The sequence below is a fragment of the Trichoderma reesei genome, assembly GCF_000167675.1.
Source record: "Trichoderma reesei QM6a unplaced genomic scaffold TRIREscaffold_6, whole genome shotgun sequence".
In the NCBI taxonomy this organism is placed as follows: domain Eukaryota; kingdom Fungi; phylum Ascomycota; class Sordariomycetes; order Hypocreales; family Hypocreaceae; genus Trichoderma; species Trichoderma reesei.
In genome coordinates this window covers 412,535-433,186 of record NW_006711153.1, presented here as the reverse complement: position 1 = coordinate 433,186, position 20,652 = coordinate 412,535, and the positions used below count along the sequence as shown (strand labels likewise).

Genomic DNA, 20,652 nt, shown 5'->3' with positions numbered 1-20,652 from the left:
GACTCTGCTTGGATACCTGTCAGTGACATTTGGAAAAAATAAAAAGAAGAGACAGAAGATGATGAGGATGAGTTATGAAGAAGAATTGGAAATGACCATGTCTTGTTTTCTCTTGTAAGCCATCGTGCTCCCATTCAAGAGAAGTCTATAGAAACAACTATACGATGCTTTGGATACTACTACTATATCGATCATGCCATCCGTCACACTTTGTCACACTTTGACCCAACCAAGCTCGTCTCACTCACTTGCCCAGCAACGCCTTTTCAATCACCCTCGCCGCCTGCAGCACCAGCCTCTCGTGATACCGCTTGCCCACGACCTGCACGCCAATCGGCAGCCCCTCGGCGTCCTCGGGCGAGTAAATCTCCCAGTAGTGCTTCTCCAGCTCGTTCTTGGGCTCGTACGCCTCCCTGAGCTCGGCCGCCGTCGCCGCGCCCACCAGCTTGTTCGCCGGCATCGCCACGGCCGGGTACTGCAGCAGGTTCCAGATGGCCGTGTACCCCCAGTATCTCGTCGCTCCGTGCGGGCCGGCCACGCTCGGGTACACCGGGGCGAGCACCACGTCGACGTCGAACTGGTTCCAGTGGTCGCTGTACTGCCGGCGGAAGCCATCGCGGGCCTCCTTGAGCCCCTCTGGCGACGACGCCACCTCCGCCCGCCCCTTTTGGCACTCGTTGATGATCCATTCGGTCAGCGGCAGGACGGGCTCGCCCCCCTTTTCGCAGATGGCGCGGATGTTGGCGCCGCCGTCCTCAAAGTAGTTTGCGGCAATGATGCTCCAGCCCCTGGCGTGCTCCATGGGGGAGAAAGTCACGACCTGCACGTCGACGGCGCGGCCCAGCTTCTCGGCGATGCGGCGCATGGCAGTCCGGACGGGAGGCAGCGGCGAAACGACGCCGTCGTCCATCAGCAGTCCAACCTTGAGCGGCCGGGTCTCGTCCAGCTGGCGGCCCATGGCGGAGGACAGGATGCTGCCGGGGATGAGCGAGACGTCGTCGATCCAGGGAAGTGTTGACGAGTACGCCTTGCAGAAGAGCTCAATGTCGCGCAGGGAGCGGGCAAAGGGGCCTAGAGTGCCGGCGATGGCGTCGTGGCCGGGCGTTGGGACGACAACTCCGATGCCGCTGAAGCGACTGGGCGAGGGCACGAAGCCGTAGAGCTGCGCTTCTTTGTCAGTATTGTACGGAGAATTTTGGAAGCATTGACTGCTGGCGTCTTGTTGCTCACCCCGTTGAAGGCTGCGGGAATCCGGATGGAACCCCCAATATCGCCCCCTATGCCCAGCACCGACGCATTCATGCCCATCAGCGCCGCCTCGCCTCCCGTGCTGCCTCCCGCCGTCAGCTGCCTGTTGCGCGGGTTCACCGTCGTGCCGTAGATGTTGTTGGACGTCTCCAGGTGCATGCCGGCCTGCGGCTGGTTCGTGCGGGCAAAGACGACGGCGCCCAGCTTGCGGAACGTCTTGACGATGGCGGCGTCGTCGCGGCTGGTGTTGTTGATCCAGGCGACGAAGCCGGCGTTGGTCAGGTGCGAGGCGACGCCGATCTGGTTCTTGAGGGACAAGGGGATGCCGTGGAGGGGGCCGATGAGGCGGCCGGTGAGGGCGAGGTGCTCGTCGCAGGCCTCTGCGTCGTAGATGGCCTCGGGGAGGAGTTCCGTGAGGCAGTTGGTCTGTCAACTTTGTCAGCCCAGTCACGGTAGAGAGCTCTAGAGAACACCAAGAAAACACCAAGAGGGGAAGAAGAAGAGGGCACAGAACTGATGGGATAACAAGCAAGAAGAATGTCATCATTTAACTCACACACTGCTGGGCTATCGTGGCCCTCTTGCGAAACGCCGACAAAAGCTCAACCGCCTTCACCTTCTTCGCCGCCAGCATCTCCAGCAGCGCCGTGGCATCGTACACCTCCGTCAGCTGCAGCTCCGCGTCCGTCAGCAGGTCGCTGGTTCGAGGCACCGACGTCACATCCTGGGGAAGAGATGTGATCTGGGAGAGGGAGAAGAGGACGCTCTTGTCGAGGGAACCGTCCCGCAGGGAAATGGCGAGGCGGATGTGGTCCTGCGATTCGGGCATTTTGGTGGTGGCGGAGGAGGAGGTTGTTTTGTTTTGTTTTGTTTCGTTTTGTTCCGATAATCTAATTACAGAGAAAAACAACTCGGGAGATGGAGCTACAATCGGCAGACTCAGGAACCCCGGCCAGTCTCTGGTGGACACGAAGCTATCACTCTCGACTGCAGATTCCAGCTTCAGTTGCTGCTCAAGTCACAAAACAAACACTGAAGTCATCCTCGATCTTCATCCTCCAGCTTTGCGTGGTTCGGTTCGACCCCTCACCAGTTTGCCTTCCCAAAGCAGCATCCAGCTATGATACGCCATGGCGGCCCAACATGCATCTACAGGAATCCGATGGAGAAACGAGGACCTCAGGAAGAGACTGAACAAAAACAGATTATCCAATTAATATTCAATACGGAATTCAAATCTCTGTTAACGAATATTACTATGTACTACCACCTCGATAGATTATGCGCGCATCCCCCTCCCCCTCTAGCGTAGACATTGCCCTCTTTGGCATAGCCCTCGACGCGGGCAACAGGAGCAATGAAGCCGGAGCGAGGATTGAGCACAACTGGGGAAGCCGTTGGAGGGCTTCTGCTCGGTTGATTTGTCCCCGGCATGAGGAGATGCTGAAACAATCTGCAACCTTGACCTTGGCCTTGACCTGCCATGTCATGTCATGCCACTTTGGTCTTGTGTGTGTGTGTGTGTGTGTGTGTGTATGTACGAGGTAGTAGTATGTACATACTTGCCATCTAAACCGGACCTTGTTCATCACACATCACCTTCAAGTTCCCGCGCGGGGTTTTGCAAATACTGTAGCCTGTAGGTACCTACCTACTAGATAGACTACTATCAAGAGCCTAGGCCGGGGTTTGCTTCCCACTTGTTACGTGTAATTTTCGAGTCAGACACGGCGGGATCAATGGGGCTCGGGAGAGGCACATGGGGTCAAGTATGTACTATCGGCACTCGCTTGTGGAGCGGGATTGCCACGCTGCGTTGGTTGTGATGAGAAATGCAAACCGACAAGGTGGTTTGACGGCGGTTGATGGTTGGGTGTATTCACATATGTACTAGGTATGCATGAATTATCGTACATGGATCCGCTGGGCCGGATGCGACGGCGATGTTCATGTCTTGAAGAACAACAGCATGAACAACAGTAGCCATGATGACGGTGAATGGGTAAATGATGGCGATTTTCGTTCGCGGCACGTCGTCCTCGTGGAATAGTATCACGATATACCTAGGTAGTTGCAGTAATTTTCACAGTCATTTGGTACTTGATGCTATAGGCCCGAGCTCATACATGTTATAGCCATATCATTAAGAACCCATTAATCCCATTCCCGTTTCCCATTCCCATGCCTGCCTCAAAGACATGCAACCCATTAGTTCGTATAGTATATAGTCGTCAAATCGAATCCCATCGGTAGCTCCAGACCCCGGTTCAGTCATCACACGCTCAACCAGACAAGTAAAAGTAGAAACAAGAGAGAGAGAAACGGCTGCTTTACTCCTTCTGTGAGCCCGTCGTCTCGCTCTGGTCCAGAGACTTGTCGTGCATCTCCTCGACATGCTCCTCAACCACCTCCTCGAACGCTTCGGGAATCACCACACCCTCCTCCTGTCCATACTTGGTGTTCGTCGTGTAAAAGTAGATGCTGATCATGGTCAGGATCAAACCCAGCATCATCATGCCGAAATAGGCGCCAGCCTCTCTGATGAACTGCACGCCGTGAGTGTCGATTCCAAACGCCGTCGCCGTGCCAAACGCCTGGAATCCCTTAAAGTATCCGCTGTAGCGTCCCAGAACGTGCGGCTCGTTGGAAAAGGTGCTGTATGTCCAGTGGTGGAAGTTTTGGAAGATGGGGTAGCAGGCGCCGAACAAGATGTAGATGACAAAGGGGCCGGCAAACTTGGTCGTCTCGGTCCAGTCAATGGCTCTCGGAGTCTCGCTTCGGTCGATGTCGTTGACGGACAGGAAGGAAATCATGGCGATCCACGTTCCTCCAATAACAATGGTCACGAATGCTCCGGCCACAAAGGCCCGGCGTCGACGGGATCCCAGGATTGAGGCATCACAGATCCAGGCAATGGCGAGGGCACCCATGACTTGGAAGATCCAATAGCAGAACTATCGTCACAGTTAGGACTCGCCTGGACAGGATGGTGATGGATGAGAGATGCTCACATTGGCAAGGGATCGCGTTCTGGCGTTAAAGTACCACGCGTTGAAGGCTCCCGTCAGCGACAGGTACATTTCACTGCTGTAGATGGACAGCGTGATCAACGCCATTTTGGGCTCCAGCATTGTCAGACCGAGAGCCTTGAGCTCCTGGTACCAAGGAAGGGGCGTGAAGGAGGCGATTGGTCGGCCGTCGTTTCGTCGAAGTTTGGCCGGGTCAAGAAGCAGGCCGGCAAGCAGCAGACCGACGCACTCGAGACAGATGAAGATGATGTACACGGACGAGGGCACTCCGGAGACGGAGGTGTTGTTGATGGTGACGCCCAGGACGATGGCCGCTCCGACGACTGAGCCCATGGCGTTGAGGACCCATGATGTTGCAATGTATTTGCCCTTTTCCGCTTCAGTAGGATAGCATGTCGTGATGTAGCCTGTATGTCTTTTGTGTGAGTTTGGGAGCTCAAGCGATCAATGTTGCTGTTGTTCATCCATTACCTTGCGTGGACCAGAGAAGACCCGCGGAGAGTCCCAGCCAAGCACCACCAAACAAGACGAACCAGGAGCCTTCGCCTTTGTCAATCCACCTTTTCACCGTCAGTTTGAACACTCCGGACCTGTGATGGGAGATTGTCTGTAAACGTACCACAGAGACCCGGCATACATGGGATAACCCGTGGCTCCAATCACGAGCGCCCATCGGGGTCCAATCTTGTTGATGATGCTGCCTCCCAGGATGCCAGACGCTCCAAACAAGCAGTACAGAATGACATTGGCCTTGTTAACGATACCAATCAACTGCGGCTGCTTGCCACCAGCACCCAGGCCGGTGATGGCGAGATACGTTCCAGGATTGCAGAACAGCACGAAGCCGACAATGATGGTCTGAACAAAGGGCCTATGCACACGAGGTTAAGCACCCAAGTCAGCAATCCAGGCCTACGAGATGGCAGTCAGGACGAGGTCGGGGGCAACGCACGAGTTGTATCGCCAGGTGGAAAGACGCTGATGCTGTGGCTGCGCCTCGACGATGGCGACTTCATCCTTTTCCGCGGCCATGATGAGGATGCCGAAGAAGGTCTGCACCGAGTTGAGATTGCCAGTCCTTTCTGTCTTCCCCAATTATTGGTTGGTGATGATGAAGAAGAAGGATTAGAAGAAGAAAGGAAAGGAAAGGAAGGGAGATGAGAGAGTGGAGGAGGAGTCGATGGAGCGGGAGACGAGCAAGTGCAGAAAGAGCGGACCGCCTCCGTTGTTATTATACTACTAGTACTAGGTAGATAACTGCATGCACGCTGCAGATACCTTACGATCTGGCTGGCTGCTTCCCGTCTGGCGGTCTCTCTTCTCCGCAGCTTCCAGACGCGGTTCTGGGCACAGGCAGGCAGTCACAACCGGGGAAACAAATGAGAATTCAGAAATCCGGGAGATAAAATGGAATTAGAACGAAAAAAGAGATAAAAAGCTGGCAAACTACGAGTACTACCTACTACCTAGTACTTAAGGTAGTACCGATTCACCCCAGTCAACGCTCGATGTGGCGCCCGCAGGCCAAAGAGCCAAAGAAAATCATGTGTAAAAAACGACACCATGGAGCCGTTCCCCCGGTCTGCAGCTTAAGCTCTTCTCGGGGGCCAAGCGTATCTTTATCCCTGAAAGGGGGGCAACATGAGCGAGGACAAGAGCGGGAAAAGGCGATTTGTGACTGCCGGCTGGGAAAGACGGAAAAGCGAACAGAAAGTCAACGGGCGCCCTTGTTGAGGGGGGAAAGCCGATTTGCTCGAGTCTGACAGGGACTTGCATTGGCTGCTTGCTAGGAGGGGGAGAAGAGGAGGAAGACCAAATGCTGGGATCATGTCACTGCAAGAAGCTGAGAAGATGAATGGGGAAGAACGTGGCTCTGGACCGGAGAGTTGCGGTAAGACAGCAGAGGAGAGGAGAGGAGAGGCCCGGTGACCATGTTACATAGTATCGAGTTGATTAGGAGTTGTCTGTCACTCTCAAGGATTGGAGTTTCTACCTAATGGAGGTATCTCTTCATCAGGACCGAGGCAACGAGTCAAGTCACCGGTACGGGACGAACCAGAATGCCTCGTTTGATCGGACGCGAGTCCGAGCGTACATACAGGTACCGCCCCAGCAACAGCCGAACAAGACATGCCAGGTCCAGGTACGCCAGCCACTAAGCGGTGCTGCCAGCAGGCGGGTATGGGTTACATTCTCCCCATACGCATAAACTCATCGCTTTCCCATCAGTCGATCCATGTCCAAACAGACTGCGTTGTAATATCAATCAAGAACTTCTTCAAGGAGCATTTATGTACCTACCGTCTGCCAATGCAATGGCATCTTGATGAGTGAAAGAGATGAACTGCCAGCCTCGATCAAAGGCAATCAAGCAGCTTGAGGATGAGGCTACGAGTAGGTGCATGTGGGCAATGGCTTCGACTCCACGGCCGTGGTTCCTGGTCAAAGAAACGTGGCCGTGCTTGTTTGTGCTGTACGATACACCGGTTCTTTTTCCTGCAAGGCAGCTAACGCATGATTGCGGGCTCTCCCGTATTAAAGCACGGGTCTCCAGGTCTCCATAATCGACACCCATAACCCTTGCAGAGGCCTCTTCGCCACCCCTGTTCTTTTGCTGTGTACAGTACAGGCATCACAGGCCCTGTTGAAGCATCACAAACCCTGGTGCTCCGTATGTACAGTCGAAGCATCCATCTGGGATCCATGACTGCCAGCTGGGGAGTCAGGCGAGCAGCGAGCTGAGCTGAGCTGAGCTGAGAGTTGAAGCGAGCAATTTCGTCACGCTTGAAATCTCCCTCTTCACGTCACATCAAGTCATTCTGCAAATCCTCGTACCAAACAACCTTACCGCCTGGTGATGCTGCACGTTTCGCTAACCCTCACAAAAGATGCCCTTGTCTACCTTGGGTGATCCATGTCCCAATAGTTCTCCAGTCTCAGCCGTTGCCGCTCCGATGACTCTTTCGACATGAGCTCACCCCGGATGGCTCGCTAATCTCGAGACACCGCCACATGCCGGCGGCACAAAAGCAGAGCCCTCGTACTCTTCAAAGAGTGAACCGCCGGGACCGACTTTCGGATCGAATACACTGCTGGTGAACGCCACGTTGATTGTTGGAAGTCGGATGACCAGAGAAGTCCTGCAAGTTATCAAGACCTTTGGTTCAAGGCCGTGGTCTCGGTATGTCGACGAGACAGTAGCTGTCGTGAAGCGAGGAGCTGCACGATGAGGTTCATGAGATGTGTGCTGGCTACGATGGCCCGGACTTTGTCCTCATCTTGTCTGGCGAGCAAAGGCTGTTAGTTTCGCATAAAATTGCAAGTGGTAGATGGAGAGATCAGAAAAAACAAGCAAACGAAATCGACTCTTTGTCGCCCATCACGGCCGAAAGGCAGCACATGGTCGTCGAGTAAAAGAGTTTTGGCAGGTCTTTGATGACTTTGAAGTCGGTGTCAATTTCTTGAGGTGTCGTGGTCCCTGAAACGTTAGTGCAATCTTTGGGGGAATTGCAGCGCCAACAGCGCTGTAAACCAGTGCTAGCCGGCTCGCTTACGACCTCGCTTCGTGGCTTAGGCGAACATGGGATTGATCTCATGTGATCATCAAGTGAGTATGAGGATCAGGCAATTCTTTTCTAATGGTATTCCCTCCTCAACGCTCAACTCGAACAGCATCTCAATACCATCAGCTCTCCGGCCACTTGCATTGCCATCTTCTGGGTGTTGTAGAAGCAGAATTGAATCTGTAATTGCATGTATTGCTGACCTATCTATCCCGGGTAGGAAGTCGATTGACTCAGACACGAAGCTTCACGATAAGGTCTTGGCAGCGTGAGAACTTGAACCATAAAGCGCGGACTACAAGTATAAAAGCAGCTTTAGGTACAAGTTAACTCTGTAATATACCAACAGGCAGAACTGTTCTCAATAGGCCTGGAATTTGCGCCAGAATATCCCAGTTCTTTCAATGTCGAACTATTGACGTGATTCCATGCCTTGATGACATTTCAATCACCGTTGTTTCTTCCCCCCTTGCCCAGAAGCTTTAAGCTTACGGGGCCGCCGTGAGTTGATAACTGACGGATAACGCAATGTCTTTCAAGACAAACGGGGAAAAAAAAAAATGCCATGTCTGGAAGAGAAGAGGTCACAAGTCGGAGAGTCGGATATAGTAGCTTTCCAGCAATGGCGTGATTGAAGCAATTGTGCCACGCAGGAGCTGGCCTCTTCAAGACGTCAACGATGTAATGTATTCGCATCAATCGATATCCGACGTCAAAGTCATACTTCTGAAACTTGGTATGGGTGGGATAGCTGTTGGGAAAGGCATCCTCTAGAGTCGTCCACTCCTCTCCGTTCTCCGGCATCGGTCTGTCCACTTGTTGAGTTAAAATCTCTGGATCTGCGAGGTAGAATGGAAAGTTAAGTAGTTCTAAAAGGCATAGCTGACGAAGTAGAAGACGTTCTGCACATCCCATGGGGTGGCCTTGACGTAGGTTGCAAATGCATCCTGGGGATTCTCTCAAACGTCAAGACCATCTGCTGACCTAATCTTGCCAACCTCCGTCTGCGTGGGCGTCCATGACCTGTAGTAGTCTCTGAATCTCTCAAACGTAACCTTTTTCGTTTTAGTATTAACCAACATCTTGACTTTATAGGGCCTAGGCAGGCCTACTATACCCAGAGCCGGCCCAGAGAATTCAAGCGCCACGCTGAGAGACGTAATGGAGTTCTAATACTCTAGGCCGCTATGGGCGTCGATGACGCTCTGTAACAGTTCAGGACTGGAAAAAGGTCAGGCATTGTTCAGAGACAAGGGGAGTAATGATCTAGAGATGTACCTAGCAGAAGCCATGGTGACTTCAAATGGACTGAACGAGATGCCGTTTCATTACAAGATGTTCTGGAGAATTATATACCCGCAATTGGTTCAGTCACACTCCCTGAGGTCGCATGTTGACAAACTTACAATGTAATCACACAAGAGAGGAAAGAGGGTCCTTGAACTGGACATCATGGGGCGTTCGGCTCTTGATTGTATAACAACATCGTAATTGGTAATCTGGGGAGCCCTTGTTATACTTGATCGGGTCGTAGGGAACTCTTTGTGGCAGGAGAGATCACTAGACGCAAAAAGTCTTCCGTGGGCCTCCACTGAATCCTGGTCCTCAATATTGTCTGTAAGTAATCGAGATCAACTTGTTTAGTGACGCAATGAGCCCTTGTATATAAAAGAATTGGTTCCTAAGATCTTTGCGGCCATTGTATCAACCAAATGCCTCCCATAGCAGCTCAACATCTTCCCTGATCAGCCATACACCCTCTAGCGCCTTTGTATGTTGATCAGAAGACCGTCACATCTCCTTTTCAACTGTATATTCAGTCATGGCTACTGATAGGAATCTCCATATCTCTTCAGCCTTTCCATACGAAAAGCAGTCGGTCGAAGCACTGGGGAATCGCATGGCCTATGTCGACGTTGGCTCTTCCTCTTCCGGGCCCGTTGCCGTCTTTCTCCACGGCAACCCAAACTCGTCGTATCTCTGGCGTAACATATTTTCGCATGTTTCAAAGGACAATCGCTGCGTCGTGCCCGATCTCATCGGCTTCGGCGATTCGGATAAAGTGACGGGACTTGAGTATAGGATTCGCGACCATCAGCGCTACATCGATGCTTTTCTTGATGCCGTCTTGCCAACAGGGCGTATCACTTTCGTTATCCACGACTGGAGCTCTGCTCTCGGCTTGGACTGGGCCAGTCGCCATCACGAGCGCGTCGCCGGCCTCGCTCTAATGGAGTGGATCACCGCCTTGAGCAGCTGGGCCTCTCGAGACCTGGTATTTCAAGACCATTTTCGGACGTTCCGTACGCAGGACGTTGGGAGAGCCTTGATCATCGAGCAGAACTTCTTTGTGGATACAATTTTGACCATGGGTGTTGTTCGAGGGCTGACGGAAGAAGAGATGATACACTATCGCCGGCCGTTTCTGAAACCTAAAGACCGTGAGCCAATCTGGAGATTGCCCAACGAGATTCCTATTGAGGGGCACCCGGAGGACGTGTGGGAAAATGCTCACAGATACACCCCTTGGCTTCTCGCATGGAACCTACCGAAACTGTTCTTCTGGGTGACGCTGGAACGTTCGTCACGGAAGAGGACTTTGTGAGACTGAGAGGAGCCATGAAGAATGTCAAGACCGTCTTTCTGGGACTAGAAAGGCATTTCGTACAGGAGGACTATCCCCACACGATCGGAAAGGAGATTGTAGACTGGGTGGAGGAGTCGAGTCTTTGATATAACTCAGTCTTAGCCCGGTGCTTGTAGGTGCCTCGGCTGCTGATAGGCCACTGCAGTAACTTGGAGTCGGCAGTATCCCTATCGATACAATGGACGATACCTCATTGTTCGAGTTGACCGCCTTCTTCTTTCTTTCAGCGCCGTACCTGCCTCGTCAATCAAAGACTTAGGGCAGAGCCCGCACGAACCGAGTTTCTCACTTTGGCAGGAACTTCTGGTATGTTACTTGGCCACAGCCTTTTGAACAACCCGCCAGAAGCAAACTTGAATCTTCCATCCTCTCTGCCTCAGATACGCACGCTATACGGCACAGAAACCATCATTTATTCCATCTGAAGACAAGGAAGAGCATCCACCTTCGCCCTATGCGCCGCCCCAGCCAAACTCCCCACCTAACAATGTCTTCAGCCCGGCTCAGCCTGCCGGAGACCTTGATGTCATGGATCTGGCGTGAGTCATGTCTCTCCTTGGTGTTATAGAACAAGAAAATCTAACAAGAGCAGTGAATATTTTAGCCGTGCCTGGCCTTGCCGGTGCCGAAGCTCCCACCTGTTCTACAGAGACCCCCGAGTCCTGCTGCCGCTGCACGAGGGGGTGCCCGGGTCTCGATTCTCGAACACAACCTGTGCTTCGGACGTCAGTCATTTCATGAGTTTGCCAACTGTTGGCTAGAATTGCGCATGAACAGCTTGACTCAACTCGTCGATTCTTGCATCCATCTTGCCGTCTACTCTGCCAACCACTCTGTCTGGCACCTGCAATGCCCTCGACCATGGGGCCCATGACGACGCCCGCTTTGGCCTATATCCTGACCCTTGAACTGTCACATAATGACGCTCTTCTCAATGCATAAGACTGAAATCACTGTGAGTATTCCACAAGTCAGGCGCTCACTGCCCTTGTTCCATCAAGCGAGAGTAACGCTAACATGTTGAAGCCCGATTTTACGACTACCGGCAGATGTCACTGTCATTCACAAGGCAATGGAGGAGATACTCTTTCACAACCCAACCTCCTTTCCGCCACCAAACCTTGCCAGCATTCACAGATATTGACGGAAGCAAGAGCATGTCGATCACGATCCAATACCAGCTTCGATTCACACAGAGAAGAGTCATTTCACCTCGATTCGGATACCTCGCTTCGGGATGATCCATCGCCGGCACAAGGCCTGTCGATTCGACTAGTTATCATGATTCCCCAAAGGGCCAAAGAGCCCATTCATTGGGGTGGTGAACAACAGGGCCAAAGAGCCCATTCATTGGGGTGGTGAACAACAGGGCCAAAGAGCCCATTCATGGGTGTGGTGAACAGGGCCAAAGAGCCCATTCATGGGTGTGGTGAACAGGGCCAAAGAGCCCATTCATGGGGTGGTGAACAACAGGGCCAAAGAGCCCATACATGGGGTGGTGAACAACAGGGCCAAAGAGCCCATTCACTGGGGTGGTTTCTGGCGGGTGCATGATGCGTCCTCGATGGCCGCCGATATCGATGAGCTGTACTTCAATCTCTCATATCCGCTCTCGAAAACACTCTGCCACTCAAAGAATCTGGGAGCGTGCTGTCCCCTGTTGCTCAGTGAAGGCCGCGTGCCACAGAGGGCCAGCAGTCCACCGAACCCAGCCGTGTCCTCAGGCCACCATTAAGGCACACCTTACAAACGCCAAGGAGGAGCTCAAAAGAAGAGAGAGTGAGTTGGGTCTTCGCAACTAGGAATGAAAAGAGACATTGGTCGGTCTTGGTCTTGGTCTTGGTCTTGACAGATATCATTTGTATATATCGCGGATGGCCCCCGCTCTATCACTGACTCCTTGTCAGATACGCCGCAATAGGGGAATATATCCACGTCAAAAGGCGTCCAGACAGTCGTGGGCATCAGTAACCACACTCAATGTTGATATCTCGATGGTGAAATCCCTGACATCTAGAATCAGCACTTGCCATCGAATGTGGGTGTCATCGGCGTCCATCTACTGGACATCATCGACCAATAACGCGGAAAGTCGAGTGTCAACTGCGTCAAAGCACATGCAGGCAGGATGTGGGAAACGAGTGCGGCAGACCAGACGGTTAATATACTGGGTCATCCTCCATGAATGACACCTCGCTTATACGTATTAGCACAGATTTTCCCTGCCGCCACCATGCTCTGTCGTTGTTCCTCCTATCAAGCTTGTGATAGCCGGGTTTCGGACTTCGGACTTTGAAGAACGGCACGTCATCAAATGGAACGCTCTTCCGATCAGCTCACTATTAGCCAAGAACTCGTCTTTGCTTCTCCGTATTCAACCTCAACATCTATCTCTCGAGCATTTCATCACACGAGCATTCGCAATTCTCGACATAGGAGCTGTGAGCAGCCAAGCAGGGCCAAAATCTGCCCCTTATTCAGCAAAGCAGGTTATTGATTCCAACAATTCAACATGTCGAGCTGGAATCCATCGCATCTCGCGGCGTCTATAATGTCTCATATACGACATCACCCTATACTCTTCACTTCTGCAATTGCGATCGTGCCGCTGGGGGCTTTGATGCTGCCTTCTTACCGTGGCTTCATCGATCTTGGTCCCGGTGGCCTCCCACACAATGTCGTTGGCTGGCTTCTCCAAGGCGCCCTGCGTCCATTAGCCCTGAATAACACCCGTGACCAGAGCCTCTTTCAGAAGCCTGGCATTGCTTCTGCATACGAGCCTCATGGAACCACTCGGTTCCTGCAGGGCGAACTCTCGGCGCGCCGAGGCGATAGACCGATCATACCGAATTACGTGGCACCTCAGAGGCAGAAGACGGAAAAGGGTGATGAAGCGCTTGTCAACAGAATGAATAGCCATCTGAGAGACCTGGCAAGTCATCGTCCCGAGACGCTGGCCGTGAAAGGATCTGGCCTGGAAGCAAGAGATAACCCGGCACTGTGGCTTGTCGGCACTCCCTTGCCCAAGTACCTGGCGAAAAGCACAAAGGGAGAGATCGTTCACGTACACCCAGAAGCCAGCTCGCACATGATACTCAGCCTGAGTGACGCAGAAGAAGCGATGGCAAAGGGCTGGGCTGAACTGCACCCGCTTAGCAGCGTCATGGGATACCTTCCGTTGCCGTATGTCATGGTGTATGCGCCGCGAGATGAGGAGGAATATGGAGTGTGGACGAGGTTTGTCGATGCGGCTGTGGCTTTTACGACGGCAGAACTACAATAGCTGAGGAGAGATGTCGTCTTTCTTTCATTTCGGACCTGAACAGGTTTTCTTGGGGGCATTCAAGATTGTGATCACACCGTTCAATCGTTCACTCACACATTAGGTCGAAGGGGGCCACTAGCCATATATCTGATGTTCCACTCGTGTCTTGTTGAAGCTTTGGAAGATTTCTAGGAGAGTAGCCAGGTTGTGTCACATGTATGACAGTCCCGATTTGTGTATAAGGAAGTGTGTGCCAGTTGTTTTGAGATGAGTCGTATTCGTCAGATGTAGTTACCTCGTAGGGTCAATATATATCCTTGTTCAAGTCAAATAGCTGTTTGAAAAGGCTGCGCGGATCTCGGGTTCTTTTATTAGCAGAGTTTGACAGTTGATAGGATGAACCAGAGGTTCTCATCTTTCAGGCTCGTGATGACAGGCTCATCCATGACGCCAGCGATTCCCGTCCGAATCACATCTCCATGAAAGTCGGCTGCATACATGCTAGAATGGAAAGTTTCTAGGGCTTGGAAAGCTCAAGAGCCATGCAGCACGATGAATCGTCTTATAGGTAAGGTAGTTGGATACCGCAGTGGCACGCTATCTATCTCATGACTCACCGTCAAGCGCATGCATAGCCTCGCGTGAGAATGGAATATTAAACACTTGGTCGAAGAAATCGTATAAGAGTTATCGGTAGAAGGGGCTTTTTCACGAGTCTCTTTCTTACAACAGCTTATGATGAACCGATGAAAGAGGCTCACTGAAGGATTCGGTCGCCAAATGGTGAGATAGCACTAGCCGCCTATCCAGCTGCCTTGGGACAATGCATGATTTGATGAACAGTCACTCCGATGCAGTAACTCAAAGAGTTCAATGAAGTAGAGTGAGACATGCTGTTTGAATATGTAGGTGAACATGCTGTAGCATGTGCCGTGAGGGCGTCATCTGAGGCTAGTGATTGCAGAATGAAGTCCACACATAAGTGATTGCTGCGCAGTTACGCGAGGATCGCTTACAAATCTGTATTGATATAGGAAGCATATGATCTCATTTCTTATAGAGAGATTCTTATCGACCAGAATGTCGGTTCAATCCAACGTTGAAGCTCAGCGTCGTCCACACCAGATTGCATCTCCAATTCCCCCCATCTAATATATATACATCAGGAACTGAGCCGCAGGGGCATAAAAAACATAGAAACGGTCTATATAGAAACATCACTTGAGATAGTCTATTCTTCTTGTCATGAGCGTGACACAACCCATGAAGTCTTTCAAGGTTTCATGATCATGATGTTCATGAGAGCGTTGTACAGTACGAATTGTGTGCACTGGAACGGCAACAATAGCGCTATACAAATGTTCTTCAGCGGGGTATAATTCGCTACTTGAGCCGCAAACACAGTGCCGACAAATCGCTTACAACACAAAAGACTTCAGGAAGACGAACACCATAGGTACAATGGATTTTAACATGAGACGGGCCGACCTTGAAACTCATACTGAGCCATTACCTAGCTGTATACCTGCTTGCTTTGAACACAATTCTCGACTCTCTTCAATCACATCGCATAGCAGTATCGTTGAAGACATGGACGGCAGCTGATATACACCATCACATGATACGGACACTCTTTGGTTATGGATATATACATACAGCTACAGCAATACATAGCTTCCTAGGTATATCTGTGTACTATATCAGAGCTACGGCTTCACAGTGAGTATTTCATACTTTTGTACCGAATTTATTGGTTTCCCTTCTCTTTCTTGTTTGATACACCCTTGTGAGGTCATGTCTCCTTCGATACCTGGAGGCCTTCAGGTACTAATAAGGTGAAGCCGCTAGAGGCGGCAATACAGAGGGTGGGGCGCTGTATCTGCACCTGTAGGCTTATCGATTGCTTGGTGGGGGACGACCGATGACTGCGAATCTCAAATTTTGTTTCCAGCCTCGTCCGAATTATCTTAGCCCTGCATCTTCCCATACCTACCGACCAGCTCAGCCGCATCCTCCCCGTCCGACGGCCTTGCGCATCTCCTCTCTCCGGGTCCTCAGAGTCGAAGCGGATCGAATCGATATCATGTCTTCATGATAAGCAGCGCAAATCCAAACTCCGCGCAGGCGAATCCAGATCTAAAGAGGCGACAAGATGGCGCACGCCGCGTTCGTGGGCTCTACCAAGGAGCAGCTTGTTGACAACCTACCCAAGCGCTTCAAGGGAATCAAGTTTGGCATCCAGTGAGTGTCTGGCCGTGTCACACGTGGTGTCGAAAGCATTCTCGGCGTTCTGACCACTGCCTTTGCCAGGTCCAACCAGGATATCGTCAACCAGGGCGTGCTGGAGGTTTCCCAGCGCATGCTCTATGACATTGACAACAACCGAGCACCCCTCACCAATGGAGCTCTCGATATCCGAATGGTATGTATATCGGGTCAGCTCTGCCTCAGTATCTGTGGTGCCGTACTGACTCTTTTCCAGGGAACGTCGAGCAAGTCGGGCAAATGCGGTACCTGTCAAGAGCCTCTCAAATTCTGCATCGGCCACTTCGGTCACGTACGACTAGCGCTCCCTGCCTTCCACATCGGCTACCTTCGCTTCATCCAGACGATTCTCCAGAACGTGTGCAAAACATGCGCCAAAGTGCTCCTCACCGAGGAGGAGCGGCGGTCGTTCCTCCAGGACCTGCGCCGACCCGGACTCGACAACATCCGCCGAACGCAGATTTGCAAGAGGATCAACGAACAGTGCAGGAAATGTAGGCAGTGCCCGTACTGCGGCGAGATCAACGGCCAGATTCGAAAGGTCGGCGTCCTCAAGCTCACCCACGACAAGTTCTCCGCGTACAAGAAGTCGACTTCGCAGAAGAAGCTCCCTCCCGAGAGCAAAATCGCCTTTGACGCCTCGTTCGACGAAGCCAAGAAACTGAATCCCGACTTGGATAAGCATCTGGCGAGGGCCATGGAGGATCTGAACCCGCTCTGGGTCCTCAATCACTTCAAGATGATTACCGCTACGGACTGCGAGCTGCTGGGTCTGGACCCCACCGAGGGCCGCCCCGAGATGTTCATCTGGCAGTTTGTTCCCGCTCCCCCCGTGTGTATCCGGCCGTCGGTCGCACAGGAAGGAGCCAGTACGGAAGACGACCTCACCGCGAAGCTGGCCGAGATTGTCTACATAAGCGGGCTGATACGGACGGCCTTGAACAAGGGCAAGCCTATGCAGACCATCATGGAGCAGTGGGAGTACCTGCAGCTGCAGATTGCCATGTATGTCAACAGTGATGTTCCCGGCCTTAACCAACCGGGCTTCGGAAAGAGCATCAGGGGTTTCTGTCAGCGTCTCAAGGGCAAGCAGGGCCGCTTCAGAGGAAACTTGTCGGGAAAGCGAGTCGACTTCTCAGGCCGAACCGTCATCTCGCCAGATCCCAACCTGGGTATCAATCAAGTAGCGGTTCCCCAGCTTGTTGCCAAGAACCTGACGTTCCCCGAACGGGTGCAGAGCCACAACATGGAGAAGCTACGGCAGTGCATCTTGAACGGGCCAAAGGTGTGGCCCGGAGCCAATCATGTCATCAAGGACAACGGAAACTGGAAGCAGGACTTGCAGTTCGGTGATAGGGCACTCGTTGCCCGAGATCTCAGGATTGGCGATGTCGTCGAGCGTCACCTGGAGGACGGAGACGTGGTGCTCTTCAACCGACAGCCGTCGCTGCACAAGCTCAGTATCATGAGCCATTTGGCCAAGATCCGGCCGTGGAGGACGTTCCGTCTGAACGAGTGTGTTTGCGGTCCTTACAACGCCGATTTCGACGGAGACGAGATGAACCTCCACGTTCCACAGTCCGAAGAAGCCCGAGCCGAGGCTATTACCCTCATGGGCGTCAAGAACAACCTGGCGACGCCCAAGAACGGAGAGCCCATCATTGCAGCCACGCAGGATTTCATCACAGCCTCGTACCTCCTCAGCAGCAAAGACAGGTTCTACAACCGAAAAGCCTTTACCTACATCTGCACCCACATGGTGGATGGCGTGACTCACATTGACCTCCCTCCCCCTTCCATTATCAAGCCCGAGGCCCTGTGGACGGGCAAGCAAATCTTCAACGTGCTGATGCGTCCGAACAAGCAATCGCCCGTCCTCGTCAACTTGGACGCAAGGTGCAGAGAATACTCGGCCAGGCCCGGACAATGTCCCGACATGGATCCAAACGACGCTTGGCTCGTGATTCGGAATTCAGAGGTGATGTGCGGTCGCATGGACAAGTCCATCATTGGTTCCGGAAAGAAGAATTCCGTCTTTTACATCATTCTCCGAGATTTCGGCCCCGACCATGCCGTCTATGCCATGAACCGGCTGACCAAGCTGTGTGCGAGACAGCTGGGAAACCAGGGCTTCTCGCTCGGCGTTGGCGACGTCTTCCCCAGTACCGAGCTGACCAAGTCGCGAGACCGACTCGTGCAGGACGCCTACGACAAGAGCGATGCGCTCATCGAGACGTTCAAGCAGGGCAAGCTCGAAAAGGCCGCCGGTTGCGACATGGAGCAGACGTTGGAAATCTCCATCTCCGGTATCCTCTCCAAGGTTCGACAGCAGGCTGGTCAGCAGTGTGTGGACGCGCTGAGCCGCAACAACGCCCCCCTGATCATGGCCAACTCCGGTTCCAAGGGTCTCCACATCAACGTCGCCCAGATGGTTGCCTGTGTCGGACAGCAGATTATCGGTGGCCAGCGTGTGCCTGATGGCTTCCAGGACCGCAGTTTGCCGCACTTCCACAAGAATGCCCGCCAGCCGGCCTCCAAGGGTTTCGTGCGCAACAGCTTCTACTCGGGCCTGTTCCCGACCGAATTCTTCTTTCACGCCATCTCTGGACGAGAAGGTCTTATTGATACCGCAGTCAAGACGGCAGAAACAGGATACATGTCTCGACGACTGATGAAGTCGCTGGAGGACCTTTCCACGCAGTACGACAACACCGTCAGGACATCGTCGGGGACCATTGTGCAGTTCCAGTTCGGTGCGGACAAGCTCGATCCCGTCGACATGGAGGGTTCGGCCGTGCCTGTGCAGTTCGACCGTACGTGGACTCACGCAGAGAGCACCACCTGGGACAACAATGAGAGATCGCTGCTCCCTCATGAAGTCCTCGAGGTCTGCACCAGCATGCTGGACAAGGAAAAGCTCCGCTACAAGAGACGACGGTTGGTGGACAATGCCCTGCTCGACTATTCCGATCCAACCGACGAAGCTCTCGACGAGCACGAGAGCGCACGAGGCTTCATCGACACAATCTACTCATACGTGGCTGAGCGAGCACAAAAGATGTCCAAAGCCCGGGAACTTGTTGGGCTGGACCCGGACCCGAGCCACGACGAGGATCTCTCCAATGCCTCACCAGATCTCAAAGCCCGACTGGCCCGTGTCGAGCGAGTTTCCAAGATTTCTCTCACGACTCTGCAGAGGTTCGTCAAGGAGTGTCTGGAGCGGTATCACAAGGCCCACGTCGAGCCGGGCCACGCCGTAGGTGCCGTCGGCGCGCAGTCTATCGGTGAGCCCGGAACGCAGATGACTCTCAAGACGTTCCATTTCGCCGGTGTCGCCGGTATGAGTATCACCCAGGGTGTTCCCCGTATCAAGGAGATCATCAACGCGTCCAAGAACATCAGCACGCCCGTCATCACATGCCCCCTGCTCAACGACAAGCAGATCGAGGCCGCGCGCATCGTCAAGGGTCGCATCGAGAAGACGTATGTCATTGACGTGCTCAAGGCGATCGAGGACGAGTGGGTGAGCGACCGCGGCACCATTGTGCTGTACATTGACATGGAGGCGCTGCAAAACATGCACCTGGGCATTGGCATCGTAGACATTGCAGAGGCCATCTTGCGGTTCAAGAAGCTCAAGATCCAGCCCACCGACGTCTCGGTCGGCCCCAACTACATCAAGATTTACGTGCTCAATAGTTGGGTCGACCCCGATGCGGCCAAGAAGCGACAGCGCAGCCAAGGCTCCCTGACGATGACGGAAGAGGCTTCCGACTTTTTGCTGCGAGTCAACCACCTGCGCCGCATGCTTCCCAAGGTGCCCATCTCGGGATACAACGAGGCGACGAGGGCCATTATCCAGACGTCGGAGCAGAACGAGCACACAGTGCTCGTGGAGGGATACGGACTACGCGCCTGCATGACCACGGAGGGTGTTATCGGGACCAAGTCGCGGTCCAATTCGGTCATGGAAGCCCGCGACGTGCTGGGTATCGAGGCCGCTCGAACGACGATTGTCGACGAAATCTCGAGCGTCATGGCGGGCATGGACATTGACCCGCGTCACATCCAGCTGCTGGCCGACGTGATGACGTTCAAGGGCGAAGTCCTGGGTATCACGCGTTTCGGCCTGTCCAAGATGCGCGAGAGTGTCCTCCAGCTAGCTTCGTTTGAGAAGACGCCGGATCACCTGTTCGAGGCGGCGGCCGGCATGAAGACAGACCGCATCGAGGGTGTCTCGGAGTGCATCATCATGGGACAGACGATGAGCGTCGGCACGGGCTCGTTCCAGGTTGTCAGGAGGCTCAACATCCAGGAGTGGGAGGTGAAGCCCAAGAAGACGCTCTTTGAGGATGCCTGGACGGAAACTGTCAAGGCGAAGAAGGAGCGGCGAAAGCTACGGGGGACGGTGTAGGCTTTGATGAGATGTGTTGTGGGATTTTCTAAAGGCAATGAATGCTTTTCTGGGATTTGCTTGAATCTATGTGTATATACAGCAGTGTCCACGACCGGATGATACTTTAGGGGATATTTGGGATGGCAAAAAAGCATATAATGAACATTTATCAAGCGGATGGATAATAGAAGACTACATGGTCAACTGCGCATTCATTGTCCCTTTAATGGCACTCTCTA

General features: G+C 53.0%; 5 protein-coding genes across 5 annotated transcripts; 3 read left to right on the top strand and 2 right to left on the bottom strand.

Annotated features, from left to right (window-relative positions):
- Positions 1-142: 142 nt before the first annotated feature.
- TRIREDRAFT_121154 (amidase) lies at positions 143-2,317 on the bottom strand. Its single transcript, XM_006964054.1, has 3 exons — positions 1,805-2,317; positions 1,231-1,674; positions 143-1,162 (listed from the first exon to the last, which is right to left on the bottom strand). Exons 1-3 carry the CDS (start codon positions 2,075-2,077, stop codon positions 245-247), a joined length of 1,635 nt encoding a protein of 544 aa, XP_006964116.1. The 5' UTR covers positions 2,078-2,317; the 3' UTR covers positions 143-244.
- Positions 2,318-3,578: 1,261 nt separating this feature from the next.
- Positions 3,579-5,403, bottom strand: TRIREDRAFT_76713 (uncharacterized protein; the record flags this gene model as incomplete). The annotated part of the gene is made up of 5 exons (XM_006964053.1): positions 5,230-5,403; positions 4,897-5,148; positions 4,749-4,837; positions 4,260-4,684; positions 3,579-4,202 (listed from the first exon to the last, which is right to left on the bottom strand). Exons 1-5 carry the CDS (start codon positions 5,307-5,309, stop codon positions 3,579-3,581), a joined length of 1,470 nt encoding a protein of 489 aa, XP_006964115.1. The 5' UTR covers positions 5,310-5,403.
- Positions 5,404-9,922: 4,519 nt separating this feature from the next.
- TRIREDRAFT_105912 (uncharacterized protein) lies at positions 9,923-11,030 on the top strand (the record flags this gene model as incomplete). The annotated part of the gene is made up of 3 exons (XM_006964212.1): positions 9,923-10,441; positions 10,715-10,793; positions 10,890-11,030. Coding segments are annotated over 3 exons (738 nt in total), but the record flags the coding sequence as incomplete, so codon positions are not given.
- A 1,969-nt stretch (positions 11,031-12,999) lies between these two features.
- TRIREDRAFT_105911 (uncharacterized protein) lies at positions 13,000-13,770 on the top strand (the record flags this gene model as incomplete). The annotated part of the gene is made up of 1 exon (XM_006964211.1): positions 13,000-13,770. The coding sequence occupies one exon, from the start codon at positions 13,000-13,002 to the stop codon at positions 13,768-13,770; it is 771 nt and encodes a 256-aa protein (XP_006964273.1).
- Positions 13,771-15,904: 2,134 nt separating this feature from the next.
- On the top strand, positions 15,905-20,528 carry TRIREDRAFT_76710 (uncharacterized protein; the record flags this gene model as incomplete). Its single annotated transcript, XM_006964210.1, has 3 exons — positions 15,905-15,993; positions 16,063-16,174; positions 16,235-20,528. 3 exons carry the CDS (start codon positions 15,905-15,907, stop codon positions 20,429-20,431), a joined length of 4,398 nt encoding a protein of 1,465 aa, XP_006964272.1. The 3' UTR covers positions 20,432-20,528.
- Between the last annotated feature and the right edge of the window lie 124 nt (positions 20,529-20,652).